This window comes from Argiope bruennichi, chromosome 3 (assembly GCF_947563725.1).
Source record: "Argiope bruennichi chromosome 3, qqArgBrue1.1, whole genome shotgun sequence".
NCBI classification, from domain to species: Eukaryota; Metazoa; Arthropoda; class Arachnida; order Araneae; family Araneidae; genus Argiope; species Argiope bruennichi.
In genome coordinates, this window is record NC_079153.1 from 8,833,427 (window position 1) to 8,854,608 (window position 21,182).

Here is a 21,182-nt window from a genome sequence, read left to right on the forward strand (position 1 = left end):
TAAATTATGAAACAATCTACTAAGAATCAACCAAATATTTAGGTTTTTAATAGCAGTCTCACATCTGAGTCATGGTGTTTTTTTTTAAATCTACACCTAGTTCATTGTCATTTTTTTCTCTATATTTAATTTATGCCGAGTATTTCACCAATATATAATTTACCTGTTTAATGTCTCATACTTTTCATGCATGGGGATGCTTTAATCAAGATGAAAGGTCCCTTGAATTGAGATCTTTAGTTACACTTCGAAGGATTGACATTAGCTATTTTCGAAAAATGCGGTTGTCTAGCTTTGATCCTACACTGGAAATTTTAGAATCTGATGCTTCATTTTTCAGTACGAGTAGCAACAGTAAGCAAAATCTCGAATTTGGATTTAAGCTATGGCTATTTACTGTTTGTAATTGGACAAAATAAACAATATGAAAGTATATTACACAAAAGGCTAAAGTTAAATCTAGATAGTTAAAGCATGATGTTTAGAAATCACTACATTCATATTTTTATTTACTGATTTTTATTAAAATATATTTAGAATAATAGAAACCCTCACAAATACTTGAATAACATTCACTTGGACTGATTGAAATCATTTTGAAATATTTTCTGCTGCGATACAAACATATGTACATCTTCACACCTTGTAACCAACTTTCATTTGCAGGAAAGGAACAGATATCTGAATTGGAATATACAAATTTATTTACAAAAGAATGATCAATCAATCAACTAAACAACCATTGAAAGATACCAACATCATTCAAATTGGCCTTGATTGAAAATCTTTGTTAAAGCCATCGATTCAATTGAGGAATAAAATGTTTGTTCACGAATAACAATGAAGGTTTAAAGTTTATTTCACAGCACAGAAATGATAATGTCAATAAAATTTTTCTTTAAATTTCAGAATGTCACTGATTGTCAGAGTAAATTCAGTGTGAGTCAGATACTTAAAACTTTCAATAAAATATACTTGGAAGAGAAAAATTCAAAATGCTATCACAAAGAAGAGGAAAGTCCGTGTAAAAAAAGAGGCCGGATATCAACGTGAATTCTAAAAAGTTAAATTGAACAGTAAACAATAATAAAAAAAGACACCATTTTGTTAAATAGCAGTATACAGCCCTATAAATTGTACCAGTTTGCTCTGAACATATTCAACAATATCGTTCTACCATATTTTTTTTAATAAGACGGTCCTTTAAGTTAGTTTATCAAGATGCGTTTCATCTTGTTAGTTGCTTTGCAGATATTGCTAGTATTTGTATTTGCTTTTGCCGATGTGGAAAAACAAGCCAAAGAAATGAGAGAGCTACTTTGTGGTACGTATTTTCTATCTCCCTTTTTAAGCCTATTTTTTGTTAAATGAATATTTATCACCCTGAATGTTGAAATTGCAATAATTATAAATGTAATAATTTGGTAGCAACCTTACATTGAATTTTGATGTATTTAATACAGCATAAGTGTACTCGCCTTACTAAACAATTAAACAATATATTAAAAAAAGATCCAGATATAGCGAATGAATAATTAACGGACACATTATTTAATAATAACAGTAATAAATTCACACAAAATTTTCATTAATTAAATTTTCTATACATTTGAAATGAGTGATGAATCTATTCACTGTTGATTGCCTTTCTATCTTTTTCTGGGTTCTTGGAAATGTATTAATTATATTGTGAATGCTAGCAAATTCTTCTTTCGTTTTGTGAGCTACTTATTATCAAAACTTTAATTCGTAATCTAGGAAAAGATGAATTTTAACTGTTTCTTTATTGGGCCGATTTGCTTAGAAACTAATTATCCAATGTGATTTTATTTAAAAGAGAAATACTCAGAATTACAACTTATATACGAATGTTAAATCTTTTTCCGTATCCAAACTTGTTCCCTTTGGAGTTTTTATATGCATTCAAGAATGCAGCACAGATGCTTCTGAATTCTTTTTTTAATTTTAAGGACAGTTTGTCCTTTATGATTTAATGTTTGTGTTTTGAATAATAACCATCATCTTATTAATAATAAACAGTGTAAATAAAAGAAGAAATGCTGGGTAGAACGCCAAAATTTAATAAAAAAAGAAAAATTTTCTTAGGTTTTTTTTAATAAACTGTATCTTAAATCTGCAAAAAACAGTTAATTTCCAAATACGCATCTGTTTTCTTTTAGCGATGAAACTTAGATTTTTTTTTTTTAACGAAATCACTATAATTTCATGGAATAAGCTATAAATATGTTCTAAATAATTACAAAATGATTTTTTTCAAAGTGGCGAGGGGCAAACGTGTGACAGTAATCATTAATCAAATCTTTTTTTTTTCTTCAGGTAAATGAGTTTTTGTTAATCGCCGATCTTCCTTCTACAATTTCTAGTAAAGTGCTTTAAATCAAATCAAATTAACTAAAAAGATAAGTGAATATATTTAGTTTCTTTTATCAGCCTATAATTCAATGAAAACACCAATTCCGTTGAATTAACGTCCAGAAATGAATAGTGTTACAAATACAATAAAAAGAGAATTGAGATTTTCTTGAGAAAAAATATTATTAGAATTTAAGTAGTAAAGGATAGGCATTTTCTAGCAAGTTAATTTAATATAAAATACCAGACTTACTATATATACAAAGAATAAACCATTATCATTATAAAACAGCTGAAACAGTTTTTACTTACTAATTGGTTTGCTCAAAAATATCCTTGGACAAAATACCTTAAAAATTTGCATAACACGTGACTAATTGCAAGTAGACTGGATTGCTTTTTATTATATTCTCAAAGAAAGATTATATATATATATATATATAATTTTAAAATATAAATAAGCATGATATCTTCCATCATATATAACCTCAAAAAATGTATAACTGCATAAAAATTTCATTAATAAATTCACAATCTTTTAAATATTGAAGTATGAATTCCATACAATTACAATTGCAATACTTAACGAAATTTGAGAAAAAAGCAAAAAACTTCATTTTTTTTTATCATAGAAGCTCTTATTAATTATATTTTTAAAAGTTAATTTATGAACTTTTGGCTTTTTAAATCTATATACATTGTGCTTTTCTATTATTAGGGAAAGGTTTCATACTTCAAGAAAATAAAATTGGAAAATTGATTTTTTTTTAAAAAATACAAATTTTCCCTTCAATTTTGAAAACATAGATATTGTCCCTTGACATGAATTTTTTTTTCATCAAATAATTTATTGGAGTAAGAAATAAGGGTCTCTATATGCGACTTACTCTTGATAAATATTTCAAAAACGAATAATTTATTTGTATTAAATTTTAATAAAATGTGGTTTACATTTTCCAAAATCATTAGGAATAACTATTGCTAAATGGCTTTTATCTTTGTATGCAAATGTATTGGGAGATCATTCCTAGAAATCACCCATGCTAGCCACTCCTTCAAATGAAGAACCGTCACCACAAACATTTTAGCAAATTTCGTTTTAGTTTTCTTTAATTTGTTCTGATTTCATATTTTGAAAATTTTTCATTATATAATAGAAAATATGAAAAAGAGTCAAAAAGACCAAAGAGAAAATTTGAAAATAACTTTTGTTTAGAATTCAGTTATCATTTGAATGTAAAAACAGTAAACAAAAAAAAAATTCCTTTCAACAGTTCGTTCAATATAATTTAAGCGTATTTTATTTTCAATAAAAATTTGTATTTTTATGATATGTTATATTTTTAGAAGAATTTCTTCATTAGTACTTTAAAAAATAACACTCCGATTTGGAGTAAATTCTGAGATTTTTACGAAGATTTTAAGATAATCAAGAAATGCAGTTCTTTTAATTTTTTGATAGAAAATAATTTTCATACTTGATAAGAAATTTCTCGATGTCTCCATATTGATATTCTTATAAGTGATAACTCTGTTTCGAGATCAAAAATTAGCAAATAGTCATTTTCTCTAAAAGTCACGCACTGTAACTAAATTATGTCTAATGATTATTTGAAATTTATTAACAGTTTATTACAATTTAAAGTAAATATTCATATATGTGTAAAAGTATCATAATTAATCTGCCTTGAATTTCGGATTGAAATAGCGGGATATAATGTCGTGACTACATTGAGCTAATAATTCTAAATACTCTGAAATATGATTCAAAATCATGACAAGAAATCTAAGTTGATCCAAATTAAATTAATTGGTCTTTAGAATTAAAGATAATATTTTTTGTCTGTCACTGAAGAAAACTGAAAGGCATTTCAATTATTTTCAAAAAACGTGAGATTTATGTTAATTAAAAACTGTTGAATTAATTTAAAATGGGTTTCTTCATTATTTCAAAAAATGCAACAAAGTAAATCGTTGGAAATAACCGTGTCTAAAAATAATGAAGTTTTCTTCCTTATTTGCTTTATTATATCTGTTTTATCTTGTTATGTTATGTCTGAAGTCATGAAGAAATGAATTGATAATATGCAAACCCCATTAATTTACATAAATACTATACTATCTTTAAAAAACACTATTATATTTTCTTCGAAATAGAATGACAAGCAAAAGCTCATGCAATTACTTTTTTTTTACCAGAAAGAAAATAATCGGTTCTTTTCTCTGTCCAGCCTTTATTTGTCTTAGTTAAGAGTTTTTAATCCATTACTAGCATTGAAGATGCTGTTAAAATTATCTTTACTTGAGGTGATGAGTATGAAACTGATGATAAAGAGCAATCGATTTCTTAAATAGATGCATTTAAAATGTTTCTTTTTAATAAAACAAGATGCTATTTTGGAATCATAGATGAATGCTCCAACTCGCCTGAAGACACACGGAAATTTTGTAAGATCGAAATGCCAAGACAGCATAGGCGGAAACTATGGTGGTGTGCAAAGGGCCATCACCTGCCTTAGGAAAACTCCCCCAAGGAGTCACCTCCGTCATTGGTAGGGAGTATGCAACCCAATAGAGTGTTTGTATATATCAAGCCGATGAGAACCATCCACCATATCAGGAGCTTCTCATTCTAAGCGCTCCAAGAGGGAGGGAGAGGGCACTATTTTGGAATCACATTTTTAAAAATCTAGATGGAAAAAGCTATCACAAATCAAACTCATTGTTTGATTTCTTTGGAATCATGTTCAAATTTTAAAACATAATGCAACTATATTATACTATTCATACATTAAGTATTATAATTTAATTGACAACCCACGCTTAACCTTACACATCTGACAACGACGTCAAATGTAACGTCATTAGATTAACAAATACCAAATACTTCCTGAGATCGAATCTCGAACATACGATCATTCTGTCCAGGAAAAATCTTATGCCGGAACTTGTTGTATCACCTTCAACATTTTAAGATTTTGATTTAAAAAATTATTTACTGACTAGAAATTTAAACAAAAGTCTGATGACCTCCTAAATTTGAAGATTTTTATGATTTCTCAATGCGTATTTTTCCTTGTACTGGTCTGGAATCCATTCCCAGTAGAAGTTGAAATTCTTTGGATGACAGGTCCGATGATGACGAAGTTTAATAAATATTGCAAATATTCTTAGATAATTAACTTTCATCTTTTGATTTGTTAGTAGAGACTATTAAAATTTAAAGATTAAAAAAAAGATTTTAATCTGTCTGCTTAAAAGCGTTTTAATTGTCCATTCATTTCAGAAGGAGGACCGGTAGCAGATGTAATTGTTGGATGCTTGGATGAATTGAATTATACATCGGTAAGTACAGTCAAATTTATCCCTTATGTCAAAAGTGAAGACAGGAAATTTTTGAATGAGCTTAAATGAATTTTGAAGCTACATGCATGCTTTAACCCTTTAGGTATAATAAATTATTGAGTCACACAAATGTTAATTAATTTATCTAATGATAAAATTATGGAAAAGCTCAAGCCTAAGTAAAATATTAAGAAAAATTGTAAAAACAAAATTTGATTGAAGAAGAAACAAAAGCATCTTTTAATGACGATTCTGAAATATCTTTATTATTCTAAATACATCAATTAAAGAGAAAAAGGTTTGCAATCATTTGAATATATATTAAAGACTGAAATGGAAGAAGAATTTATTTAATAAAGTAAACTTATTTCAAAATCTGTGGGGTTTATCTAAAAAATATTTAGTCAGCCAAATCATTTAAGTTCTTTGTAAAATCATCAAAAAAAAAATAATAATAATAATTTTCAAATATATCGTAAATATTTTAATTATCTGCATTTAAATCCAATTGTCTTTCAACGTCACATGTTTTAGGTAGTCTTTTAAAAATGAGTAAATATTGTTTATATTTTTATAGAAATCAAAATAGAGAGAAAAAGTTGTTAGAGATGGAATGCAGGATGTATAAATATAACGTACAACACTTATATACTTATAATTTATGCTAGTAGCAAAAAAAAAAAAAAAAAAAAAATATGAATGATCTTATTTTGATAGTAAGAAGTAAAATTTTAAACTGAAATATGAAAGTGGTTCGAATATTTTGCAACGTTTATTTTCAAATAGCAAACGCGGAAAATTTTTAGCATAATTATCTACTGAATTATTGAGTAAATAATTTCAAAAAATAAAGGTTTCAGATCATGCAGAAAACATGGATTTTATTATTATAAAAATATTTTTTTGTTTTAGAGTAGTAAACATGAGTTTTACTTCTGCTCAGTTAGCATATCATAAAATATTATAGCAGAATTATAGACAGTATCAATCCCAGTTTATTTCAAGTAAAGCAAACTGGATAATTTAAAATAAAAAGATGGTATATATGCTGACTAGGGCAGGGAATTACTGATGATTTTTTAAAACAGTAGTGAACAAAAATTTATTTACGTTTCTATTTCCATCTAATAAATATTTTCGTCATGTTTATTTTACAATTGTTTTGGCAATAAAAGAAGAAAAAAATTGCACTTCGTAAAAAGATTAAAATCTAAATAAAATATGCCATAATGAATAATGCTAAGTTAACCACTTTATTTTTTCACTCCGTTAATAATTCTGTTATTTAATGTTTTTCTTTCTCCTTTTCAGTGGTAATAGCATTTTAAATCGTCTTTTGATGCATTCTCACAATCTTTATTCTCGGGAAAGGATATGAGCAGCACATTGTACTTTAAACAAGCGACATCATTTATCTCAATTTTCAAAATTCCGTAAGAGAAATGAAGTTAAATTAAACATTTTAAAACGAATAGCGAATATACCTAGTTTTTTGTTGTATGAAAAAAAAATCTTAATCATTCTTTAATGGCTGCGAAAAGATTCATTTTTTTCTTTTTTCTGTAAAATTTGAAGCTGAATACTGTTTTTCATTAAGTGACGATATTAGTTTCGTATCCTATTATGGAATATTATTCTCTCTACTTCTTTGTTTACTATTCATTTCCTTTGAAAAAACGTTTTAAATTATATCTTTTAATTAAAAACACTATCTGTTATTACATCATTAATTTTAATTATTTGTTAAAATACTTTTAGAACGTTTTTTGAGCTGGTGTTCATCTATTTGAGTTTCTATAGATTTATGAATTTTATGCCGCTTTTGGTCACAAACAGTTAAAACTCAATCAAAATACTTACTTATATATGAATAAATATTCCTTAACATGTATATAAAAGAATTTACTTTTTTGTGGCAATTTCTAGATAAATGATATAATAGTAATAAGTTGTAAGTGTATATAATATATAATAGATAGGAATTAATCGTAAACAACATTTTTTTTATCTTGAAATTCTGAGGGAGAAAATTTGGAACTAGTTTTTAATGCATTTTTTTTAAGAGAATCACAGTAAGTCAGATGGATGTGTGATTGCATATATGTTAAATATATATTTTGTTTCAGTACATGTATGCTTTCTTAAATGAAAGTTAATTATAAATGTGGATTGTCATTATTTTTTATTTTCTGATACTTATTTTCAAACCTTGCCTATAAACAGGCAAATAAATAATAAATACGCACGCACACACACAAAAAAAACCTTCAATAATACTCTTATGTATGTATAAAGTAAAAAATGAAGTATTAAAAGATAATGACTGATTTGAAAGATAATGATTGATAATATTTCAGCATAGATTTTATTTAGTCGTTCTATCTATATAAAATTTAATATATATAAAACTGAACATTGTTTGTTTATTCTTTTACCTTTATAAACTCCACACTTTTTGACAGATTTAAAAGAAATCCCGTAAACATATTTCTAGCACCAGGAAATATTAAATGTGCTATTAAATGTGCTGTTCCTTTGTTTTGTAACCTAAATTATATGTCCCATAATATCGAAACATATCATTCTTTTAATATCTGTTCCCTCTCATATAGTTTTTTTAAAAATTTTTATTCCATTTTTTAAAGCTAATTTGAACAAATGTTCTGTCACTTTTATTTTTTATCGAAATAGAAGCGATAGATGTTACTATCATGAACTATTTCAATGTTAGATTACATATATCTGCTGTGCGAATTTAAGTCAAAATTAAGTTCTTTCTTCAGACATTTTAATTTTTATTGAGTAGAATAAAAGCAACATTTTTTATACGCGAGTGCAATAATTTACATTTAACAGTACTATTTTTTAAAAAAATTTTACAATTTTTTTTTTTAACTGCTTAGGTGAATTTTGTCTCATATGTTAGCAATCTTAAAATTTCCAATTGCTTTCCAAAATTACCAGTTTTAAAACTCAAAATTGGTAAAACATAAATCTTAAAACCTTTTTAAAGAATTGGATATAAAAAGTACCGGAAAAGTACATGAATTTTTCTTATCAACATATGAAACAGATAAATGCAGACTGAACCAAGGTAAAGCAGCTAAAATTTTTATAAAATTGGTATTTTTTAGATTGGAGAATCGAAAAAGTATCAGATCATATTTAAATATAATGCTCTGATGAATTGTATCCAAAATTAATTATAATTTTCTTAGACTCGCTTATCTAAATGTATAAATTATATGACAAATTTCAAAACTATTCATTATATTTTTAGAAAAAAAAAACTATATATGAATTGTTGAAAACTCTGGAAATGAATGGCACATTCTGAGAGAATATTATTTTTACTGAGATGGTATTTTTCAGTAAATAAAAATACAAAAAATATCGCGCAGCATCCATTCTTTGACTTAAAAGCCAATAGTAACAATGGTATGAAGCAAAAAAAAACGACCAAGAAGTGAGCAAGTACTAAAAACTCAATAAGGTAGTATGAAAAAGTTGTACTGTGGTTGTAAAAGTTGGTCATAAAACTGAGTTTTAAAATAAAAATTCAACAGCTCATTTTAGTAGATATTCATTCAATTCATCATTATGAATTGTAAACAGGGCTGCCATCTGAGAAGTAAATTTAGAAATATTCAATTTCATGAAAAATTTGTATTTAAAAAAAAGAAGAAAAATTAAAACAAAACAAATGTCTTAAAAATCTCTGATTAAAATATTGTTTATTATTTATTTTATGAAAAGCCTGCGATTATCAAGAATTGTAAGGTATAAATGTTTTTAATGAATTAGAAAATATCATCAATTTAAAATATAATTGATAACTCGTGCTGCCATCTATTAACCAAATGAAAAATTGACATAACAAGTTCCAAAAGGAGAAAAAAAAATAATAACAAATAAATAAAAAGCTGATATTTTATTAAATATAAAAAAATAGCTTTCTCTTTAAGTGATTAAAATTTAAGCTCTAATTTGATAAATAAAACTTGAAATAACTCACTTTAAAAATATTTCTCTACACCAAAGAAGAAGGGAGGAAAAAATCAGTCATTTTATAGATAACTAGCCGCCTTTGGCGACCAGCCGGTTTGCCAATCTTAATGTTCGTTAAAATTTTAATAATTAAATATTTTATGCAATTCCAACTTTAATAGATTCTTCAGCTAAATATTTTAAAACTTCAAATTTTGATAGTCATATAATTCACTCATAATATTATAAAGGCCTTCAGTCATAACGTGATATGTATCTCTCTAATTTTCTGTTACCCCTCGTAGAATGTATGCTTTAAATTAAAGTGTAAAGGATTAATCTGCAATTAATATAATAATATTTTTTACTGAAACAAAGCATTTTTTTTAATAATATGATTACTGATAAGAGTCACTGAGCGTTTAAACTTTATGGGCACTAAAGAATATCTTTCTTAATTTGTATAATATCTCAAGAATTTGTCAACAAAATTTTCTCAGATTCATCATGAACGGATCGATTCATTAACAATGTTTCATTTTAAATGCATCAAACACTAAGAAAATAAAATGAATCGTTTAAAATAATCGGTCGAAAACAGATTTTAAAAAACTACTTAAAAAACGATGTACTTAAAACTATAAGCATATACAAAAAATATATAACTAACATAAATACAATTTACTTACAAAAGCATACAACTAACCTAAAAGTAATTTAAATCGTCCGTTGATAATGGTTGCCATGCCAACAATCAGAACACAGTGCGCATGCGTGAATTTTCTTCGCCTTTTACGGTAACGCAAATGCGTGAATTTTTCTACTCCAGTTGGGGTAACGCTATGCAGATTAGACATTTTTAATTTCCTTTATTCTGTGTTATTTTAATTCAAAAGTACTTCAGAATGAATCTGAAAATGGATTAATTAACAATGTTTAATTTTAAATGCATAAAACATTAAGAAAATAAACAGAATCGTTTGAAATAATCCGCCGAAAAATCTTAACCCTAGCCTCATTACTGTTAGGAGAAAAAAAGAACTAAAATCTAAATCATTTGGCGTTGGGAAAAATGGAAGATTTTTTTGGCGGAAAAGTTGGCGGTGGGGAAAATGGAAGATTTTTTTGGCGGGAAAGTTAGTTTTTAATTAATAATTAAAATTCTAATTAAAATTTCAAAAAACGGGACCCCAGGTGCACATTCCCGACCTCTAAGGTATACATGTACCAAATTTGGTAGCTGTATGTCAAATGACCTGGCCTGTAGAGCGCCAACACACACACACACACACACACACACATTGAGCTTTATTATAAGTATAGATAAACATAACGCACTACGGAACAAAATTTATACATATTTATGCAATATACGTTTTTTTTTCATCGAAATCGTGTATAAAATGTGCATACAAACTTGAAAACTATATTTGAGGGGCATTTTTTCTGCGTAATTCATTTATTGTGATTTTTATAAATTACATGATTTATCAATTTAATCTCTGCAAAAAACAATTGAGATAATTTAATTTTTAGATTGAAACCAATATACTTTCAAATGAAGTTGATGGATGTCTTTATATTTTCTTTCTAACAAAAGCTTTCAAATTTGCTTCATCTTCGTTGTATGAATGACAAAGAATCAAATACGTAATACTATTTGTTATAAAACGTATACAGTAACATCTCTAAAAAAACTCATTGTTTTTTTAGTTAGATGTAAAAATAATTTATATAATATATATTATCATCTTCATAAAGGAGTTTTCAGAAATGCATAAAAATGCATTTCTGTATGCATAACAAAAGATAGAGGGGGAAAAAAATCCATGACTGTTTCTATCATAATCGAAATTATTAAGCAAAAACAGATTTATAGATATTTTAGGCAAATGAATGATATGAAAAAGGTAATTAGTAAAGAAATATTATTTATTGGCTTTACGTGGTGATTTTGTGCATATACATAATTCTTTTTTTCTTTTGCAGTCTGAAGATACAATCCAAAAATGTTACAAAGGATTTGATGAGAAAATAAATGGTGCAAATATGAAGAATTGGTATTGCAATAATACAATGGAAACTCTCATTGAAGTATATTCCTCAATTTTAAATTTTCTTTAACAATAAATGAATATGAAAATTTTTTTTAAGGATTTGTGTAATTTCAGGTGGTTAAACATTCAAAATATTATGTGTCCAAAAATTACTTTTTTAAATAAACATAATGTATTCATTTCTCAGGAACAGTTCATTCAGTACTAGGCAAAAACTAAATTAAATACATTTAATAGAATATTCATTACCTGCTTTAAAACAAGTTAAAAACAAACAGCAAAACTTAAACAGCTTACAGTTTCGTCTGACATGTATTCTTTTCATTAAATTATCTAAAAAACTTTAAAAAATAAAAGAAGTCAGCACGTTTTGGGACAGAAGAGTTCTTAAAAAGCATATTACATTGGAATATCTTAAATAATTAGATGTGTCACTCAAAATATATTAATACAATTGATACAATAAAAGTAATAATAATGCTTAATTTTGTTACATATTTCGTTCATTGTAATTTTCCAATTTCCAATTTTTATTTTTAAAAATGCACATTTATTAGCGTTATTTTTTTCCTGAATTTCTTAAAAACGAAATGCTAAAGATTAAAAAAACAACAACATATTTTTAACTTTTTATCACAATGAGAAACTGGTAGTCTGTCTTTGAAATGCCATCATGTGTATGAAGTGCTGATTTGATATAAACCTTTAAATGTTTGTATTTAAAGAAAAGAAAAAAAAAGTAAAACTAAATTAGGTTACGAGGGTTTTTAGATTTATAAAATCAATATTTATTTCGAAAAAGGTTCGAAAGAAATTACATTTCATTGCTTATTATTAATATTCTTATTGATACGCAAACAGATTAATGTTTGATTAATTCAAGGAATTTTTCTACTCAAAAACACGCCAAAAAATTGCTTCACTGTATGCAACAACCCTTAACTGTCTATTGCTTTCTGCTATCAAATTAGATGACATTTTCTGTTTTGTAATATTGATTCTGCTTTTCAAAGGAAGAGCTGACAGGGCAGTCTGCATATTAACGTTTTCCATTTTTATATTATCAGTATTTTATTTTAAAGAAGCTTATTTTTTTTCATTAATAGGGAGATGAATGTATCGAAAAAACTTTGAAGGAGAAAGACAACGTAAGTAAAACCAAAACGGCTTTTTAAAAATATATTTAATTGCCAAAGAACTTATGTAACATTTGTAAAGATCAAAGTTTTAAACTGCTTTCACTGAGTATATTTAATGAGAGAAATTACCTATCTGAAAATTGGCTTTTTATTAATGGCTGTATATCCATTAGGAACCTTTTTCCATTCAACATTACTTTCCCCACTCCAAAAACAAACAAATCAAAAACAGATTTAAAATAAAATACGATTTCCTGGAATATTTGTTAAATATTTTAAAAAAAAATATCACATCACAATGTCTATGATATCATAATTTTTCCTTTTATTTAATACATTTATTCGACAATTTTATTACATTTAACCAATAATGGTTTTTTTCCTGTGATTAGCATTCTGCGCCATAGTCAGTAAATTTTTTTTATCTTCTTATATTTTAGTTCAAACAACTGTATTCATACTAGTATTTCAGACATTCAGTAAAAGGAAGGTTTACAGTAGAAATAATATTTAGGATACTTGATTATCAACACTTAACACTTGATTATCAACATGAAATTATTCAAATTATTTTTTTTAATGCACCGAAGATGAACGACGTGTAAAATAAGTTTTCAACCGCAGGAATGAATGATTCTTCATTTGAAAAATATCAACATTTTTCACTCTAGCAAAAATGTTCATTAGAATCAAGAATATTACAAGCAAAATAATTTCAATAATAGAAAATTATATATATGAAAAAAGAATCTGGATGAAAGCAGGTATAATACTCAACAAACTAGGGAATATTGACGAAGAGTTGAATAACTTAATTTAAACTGAAACATAAATTACTTTTTCACTAGTCTTCAATCATGTTTTCAATAATTTTTCCATTTTTTAAATAATAACTATATTTTTTTAATTGTCTCTTTAAAATTGAACATGCATATATTATACTTAACACTATCTAAGAAATGGCATGAAATATTAGCATAATTTTGATCTATTATATACTTATGCATCTTTTTTATATTTTAAATAAAACTTTAATTCCAAAAAATTTATTTCGTTCTAAAATTTAAATAAGTTACTAAGTAATCATATAAGTTTAACATATTTCTTTGGTCCTATCCATGACCAGTTCTAAAGTGATTCAGCATACATAGAAAAAGAACAAATTTAGATTGAGAAGGATTCAAAACTTTCTTTAAAAAATAAACCATGGTTTTTTTGTCTGTTTTATTAGGTTTGAACATAAATATCATTTAAAAACACGAAGTTATTACTCCAAAATAAACAAGTACACAAAGTACTTGGTTTTCCTATTTTGGTGTTATGAATTAGAAAATCGAAATATTCGCTTGTACCAAGAATTCGCTGTACTTGTTGAATAAGATTGATTGCATTTTATCTTAATATTCCACTTTTGTCTTGCTATGCATTTACTACGATTTGAAAATGACAATAATAGGATATTTAATGTATTTGTAATATTTTTCTTTTATTTATAGGCTGAAACTGTTAAAGCAGAGCTGTTAGATCAGTTGAAGGTAATTGCATTTTTGAATGTTAATTTATTGCTCGATTCTATTTTCATCTTATATACATTAAATGCTTCAGATTTTTCATTCTAAATTATTAAAACATCTACTAATTAAGTTATGAGATAAATTAACTAAATTAAGTCATGTAATTATCAATTAATTTTATTCAATTCTTTTAAAAGAAGTGTCGTGAAACTTAAGGACGTATTTTAATGCCATGAAATTATTGTTTGTTATTTGTTTTTCTATAAAAATATTTTTTTCTTTGAATGGTAACTGAAAAATTTATTTTGTCTTTATATTTTCGTATAAGAAATGAAGCATTCTTTAAGATTAATATAGATAATTAATTCTTTTTCTGTTCAAGTTATGGAAGTTTCTTCATAATTTGGAGATTCTTAAACTGCAAAATCCTTAAACAAAATTATTATTTAGAAAATAAATAAAATTATTATTTAATAAAATCAATTTTCGACGGTAAAATAAAGGATTTTTATAATGAACAAATATGCGAAATTGCGCTGCTCGATAACTTGTTGAAAATCAGATATCTTATTATTTTTATGTAAAAAAAAACATTTTAAACATCCGCTTTAAAATAATTTAGCCCAATGTTATTATGTAATGAGCTGAAAAGCTATTTTTTGCAAGTTACATTCAGTTTTGAATATTGAAACTGAATAATGTGTTCAATGCTGATAATGTCTTTTGAAATATGAAACTGAAAAATGTACACAGATTAGAATAATTCCACCCATTTCTTATCATTAATATTAAAAAGTTATTTTTTCAAAATCATAGGGTTCATTCACTGTAAAAAATAAAGCAACTTCATAAGTTTTAAGTCGAACTGTAACTTTTCAAAAGACTACGCTTTTAAAACTATTTCTTAACAGCCACAATGCACGTTCAATTCCATATAATGATATACAGATGCATCATAATATCCTTCTTTAACCTATATTTATTCATTTCCAGTATAGCTCAAATTCCTTGACATAATTTAATTTAATATGGTATATCAGATATCGTAACTATTTTGTTTGAAATAGTTTTGCTACACAGTCGCAATTGATCTAGTCAATACTCCAGCTCATGGACATAATAGTTACTTTCAAAAAATAATTCTATCTTAATTCAATGATGCTTTATAAAAATTAAGTTGCATGCATTTTTCGTATGCATCTTCTAGCTCTTTTAGTAAATAGTATTATTTATTTTTTAATAACCAATCAAAATGTATTAATAAAAGAGCTTAATTTTATAAATATTAAGAAATACAGAACAATTACCAAACATGTTTTTTTCTTCAGATAATGTAATTTAAAGGACTGAAATTAAATTCATCAATGCCTGAACGGTGGTGAAAAAGCAGAAGTTAAATCTTTATTTCCGTACTTTTCTTTTACCACCTCAGCCGCCAGATGGCGATAGCATTAAAGGAAAGTTAATTCGCCGCACAGAACATTACAAAATGGCGATTAATGAATAGAGGACACTGATGTTTAGAACATGCGAAATTTTTATTTCATAATACTAGCATTCTAAATCATATATAGAACAGTTTTATCGGGCCACTAGAAAGTTAGGCCATTAACTCTGTCTACACATAGGTAGTAATTTTACTTATAAAAGAAAAAAAAAGACCGAAAAGATCAGATAGTATTGAATTAAGTCATTCACAGATATCAAAATTTTAAGCTATTTGAGAACTGAAAATTTTAAGTTCAAGTAACAAGATTTTATGTAGCAAATTACGCGTGAAAACGTAACACCTAGTTGCTACAAGTTATTAATAGAATCCTACTGTTCTGAGAGAATTGAACCACCATGTAATGAAACGAGGACACTACTATGGGTAAAAAATTATTATATTTCCATTTTCAGTGGATTTTATTTTATTTTCATAATTGTAATACTTTTAGAATTAAGTGAGTTTAACGCTGTAGATGAATTTGTAAACATTCTGAATATTTATAACATTTGGGGGAAAAAAGAAATATGTCAAGTTAGCAACATTGTGAATACTGCCAGAATCAAATTCTGCATAAACTTTACTTAATTTCTGCAGAAATCTAATTGTAATTTTTTTTTCAGAGATGCGTCGAGACGAGCTTAGTTGGTGGAGAAGGATACAGAAAATGATGGATTTTCTTCCACTTCCACTCTACTCTACTAGAATATTTGAATATTATTCCTCAGTAATAAAATTTATTTTTCAATCACATGAAGTCCATATACTGTAATGAAGAGAAATAAATTGCTTGTTTAATTAATGGTTTTATTTTCATTCATTTCTAAAACTTTCTAAACAGCGAAAAATATGTTAGAAATATTTATATTTAACTTGCATGTTAAAGGCCGACTCTTATGTGTCCATATTTATTTCATAGGAATAATTTCTACTTTTGTAAGTTCGTACGAAACGTATTCATTCATAATCACTTTTTTGCTATTGCAGTAAAGCATAGATTACCGCATTTTTATTTTCCAAGTCTGAAAATAATTTATTTTGGATTCATACGACTATTTTATTAAAAAAATTTCCATACCAAGATTGAATTTTAAAATCATTTGAATTGGATTATTTTAAACAGTTTTTCATCTATATCATTTAAAATTCATGTTAGTAAACTAAATTTTATATAGTTAAAAATTATTCTTTGGATTTATTGAAACATTTTCTTTCGATACATGACATTTGTTTTATAAATTTTGAGTATGTCAAAACACAATTAACTATTCAATTTAATTCTGAATGCCAGAGTTAAAATGTTTTTGATTTTTAACTTATGAATTTCTAGCTTAAACCTTTTTAATATTTTTAAAGCCCATAAATACTTTCTTATTAAAATAAGCAAGTAAAACGTTTTGAACTATTTTTATTTAGAAGAATAATTATTTAATGGTATTAAATAATTATTTTATTAATGAATTAATTAATAATTATTAATTAATTTATGGCTTCATAATTGTTAAGCCATATAAAATTGACTTATCTTTTGATTTATGTCCAAATTTAAGTTTGTTGATTAAATTATTTAAAAATTTTAAACTCTTATCAAAATTTTCTTCGTATATTAAAATTTGATTTTTAATGATAAATGATATTTAAAATGTATATAAAAAGGTATGTTTTCATAACCCAAAGAATTTAGGCTAATTACTGCATAATTTTTATTTCTATATTATGTCTATACTTTATTAAAACAAGCAAGTAAAAATTTAAACGAACTTTTATTTAGAAGAATAATTATATCAGCGAGACCAATTATTAATCATATAAAATGGCCTTATCTTTTGATTTATGCCCAAATTTAAGTCTGTTGATTAAATAATTTAAAAATTTTTAAACTCTTATCAAAATTTTTTTCGCATCTAAAAATGTGCTTTTTAATAATAAATAGTATGTAAAATGTGTAGGAAAAGGTATGTGTTCATAACTTAAAGATCTTAGGATAAGAAAAATGTATATTTTTTAAAAATGTTATTAAAAGATGACCCATTTAATTTTAACATTAGAATGTCAAAATTTTATTAGATCGAAATTTCAACCTAAATTAATAAAAGTGGTTAATGTCAATAACTTTGAATTTAGTTTTACAATTTAATGAGGAAAAGCGTTGTTGCTATTCGAAGTTTCGTTCCTATATTAATATATAGAAGGACCATTATGAAAATTTTAATTTTAAAATCGTAAAGAGTACTATAATTCTTTTCAAATCATACCATTTCTATGAATTCACGATGAACGATGCAATGATAAAGTATGCCGTATATCTTTAATTTTGAGGTGAAAAAAAGAGAGTTTATAAAATCTAAATGAAAATTTTAAAAGCAAAAACGATTAATAATTTGTATTAGAAAATTTTAAAAGCAAAAACGATTAATAATTTGTATTAGAAAATTTTTGACTTCGTTTATTTTCAAGTTTTTAGCAAAAGAAAAATCAACTATTTAATTAACTGCCTCTTAAAATACTCTTTAAATCTATTTTATATTTCAAGATTTGGGAGAACAATGTAAAAGCATTAATATAATAAACATATTTATGCTTTCACAAAAGCATTAATATAATAAATATACTAATGCTTGTACACAAATATTAATATAATAAATATATTAATGCTTGTGCATAAGCATTAATATAATAAATAATTCAAACTTATACTGAAAATCAGCTAACGTCCGTTTTTAAAAATCATTTGCTTCCACTGATATTTTAATTACAAGAAATTTTTATCAATGAAAGTTTTATATTAATATTGCAAATAGACAGATACTATACTTCAAACAGTCTGAACTGCAAAAGATAAAATGGTTATATTATAACAGTGATTTTGAAGTTAAAAATTTAAGGATGAAGTAGTCTTAAACACAGACAAGTCAGCAAATATCATTTGATTAATTTAATAAAATTTGGTAATGAAAGAGATAGCAAATGTTAACGAATTTCAGGAAAATAAATTTGGTAATGTGGCTTTAGCAATCAGGAATGCTTGATTAAATACTAAAATCTAGCAAAACACCAAGACAAGAATAAATAAATAAAATTGAAGCTAAATAATAATTAAAAGATAACCGATTTCCACTCAAGGGATACGTTGCATGGAATGCATTACCACTTTAGCAAAATTTACAGGCGAGGTTCCTCAGTAAGTATGCCTTTCTATTCAAAGACATAAAAATAAAATATAGAGGGACTAGGAAATTAATTCAATTCCATAGATTTTGAAGGCGATTAAACGCTTCAGTACTAATTAGAAGCGAAAAAAATATTTTTCAAAAGTCTTAGGTGATCTTTTTTTTCTTTTTTTTTTAAATTCTTGAGTGTAATTAAACCCTTGAATGATAAAATTTTTTCCTGTTTTGATATATTTCATAAATTTTGCAAAAATCAGGAAAAATTCCAAAATTCATATTCTAATAAGTTTAATGAAGCACTTATCAAATTATTTTTCCTGTGGCGCATTGCTGCGGTAAAAGAAATAATTTTGGAAAATAAATAATTTGAAAAAGCTATCTTAATTAGGAATGATATTTATTTTCTTGTCGACAATGAATACATTCATTGAAATTGAATTACATATAAAAGAGAAGTATAAATAATTTATATTCTATTTTTTGACTTTATTATTTAAATTCTATACGGTAGATATTTTTTATCCGTCTTCAGTAAAAACACATAAATTTCTTGGCTATCCGACTCGTGAGCAAACCATACAATTAGCCATATGAAAAACATCCATTTTCCAGGTTCAATTCGTATACTTGAAGTGATTAACCTCGTGTCTTGTTGATGGTCATCGAGAATGCAAGTCGAATGAGGAACTACAGTAGTTTGAAATCAGAAGGCATGTCGGTGGCAAAAATGCTTGGAATGAGCACATCTTCTAAATTCAGTTTTCCGTTAAGAATAGTTGCCTCGATTCTGGCCGCATATTGGTCTTCTGATTCTGATGCGCGTGATCAGATAGCACCTAAACGTTGTCATTTGCCGCTTGTTGATCTTGAGATTCTAAATCAGGTAAATTCGCAATTCTTAAACGATCTACTTCAATGCTCACTTGTCGTTTCTCGTTAGTTTGAGGAACTCGAAATCACTTATTCTTACGTGCTGCGCTGGTAGATCTAAAGTGAAGAATGTTTGGGAAAATAATTTGTCACAACGGAATCAACACGATATACGCTTATATAACCGAAATATCATTTGTCGATTCACTGAATAAATAGAAAAAATTCTGTTTGCACCGGAAGTTTTCCATTATATACATATAACTTACTTCGGCGTATATAATAATAATTCAATTTTGTACGTGTGAGATAAACTCTGAATAATATTTGGGTTAGCCTCAGCCAAAATATTGTTCAGAATTCATTAGCGAAAAGAAAAAATATAACGCTTGCACTAAATATTTCCTATTTTATTTCATTTACACTGATTGGCACTGATGATAATAATTTTATTTTGTTTGATATATATGCGATTAACTCCGAATGACTTGTGCATTTTGCCGTTTATTGTTTGTCTTATGTCAATTATCAATTTTAAAATAATGTTGATTAATCGAAATGCATGAAACGATTTGTTTGAAATGACCATAACATGTAAGCTTTTTTTAAATTTACTTTTAATGTTTCACTGCAAAATACTCTTATTGCTTTAAACAATATGAATATGCATCAACAATATATTATAATAACCTTAACAATAACTCAACCTTAAAACAGATAAACAATATATGCTTCATTTTGTGTTTGTTTCGTCAGTATAATAACTGTTTAATGACATTGTTTAAGTTTCAAACATTGTTACCATCGAAACAAACAGATGGAAATATTTGTTCTCCGTCATTCATTCATCTGATTTCGTCCGCTTAGCAAGAACAAGAAATGTTTTTGAAATTTTAAAGGCTAAGAGACTGAAAACTGAATGTTTTAGAAAAAGTTCGTAAATAAATTTTAATTTTTAAAAACATAATATATCGCTTGTATTTACTAAAATCATAATTTATTGTAAACTATTTTTAGCAATATTACTTCGTTTAATAAGTGTTTCAGCAATGTCAGTTCCCTTATTTTCTGAAATTTCCTTCATTTGTTCTTTTTTCACTGAATGTTGAGTTCAAAAGAATCTGGATTGATAAATAACCTCAAATGAGAATCAAACGGTTGTTCATGGCGAATTACTATGACAGACATTTAACATGACTTGAAGCTTCTACACCTCCTCACATTTTACACGCAATTTG

The 21,182-nt window shown here is 26.0% G+C and overlaps 1 protein-coding gene across 1 annotated transcript; it reads left to right on the forward strand.

The window, feature by feature from the left end:
* The first annotated feature begins 1,185 nt into the window (after positions 1-1,185).
* LOC129964171 (uncharacterized) lies at positions 1,186-16,628 on the forward strand. Its single transcript, XM_056078883.1, has 6 exons — positions 1,186-1,324; positions 5,660-5,718; positions 11,695-11,799; positions 12,869-12,910; positions 14,398-14,436; positions 16,528-16,628. The coding sequence occupies exons 1-6, from the start codon at positions 1,222-1,224 to the stop codon at positions 16,573-16,575; spliced, it is 396 nt and encodes a 131-aa protein (XP_055934858.1). The 5' UTR covers positions 1,186-1,221; the 3' UTR covers positions 16,576-16,628.
* Positions 16,629-21,182: the final 4,554 nt, after the last annotated feature.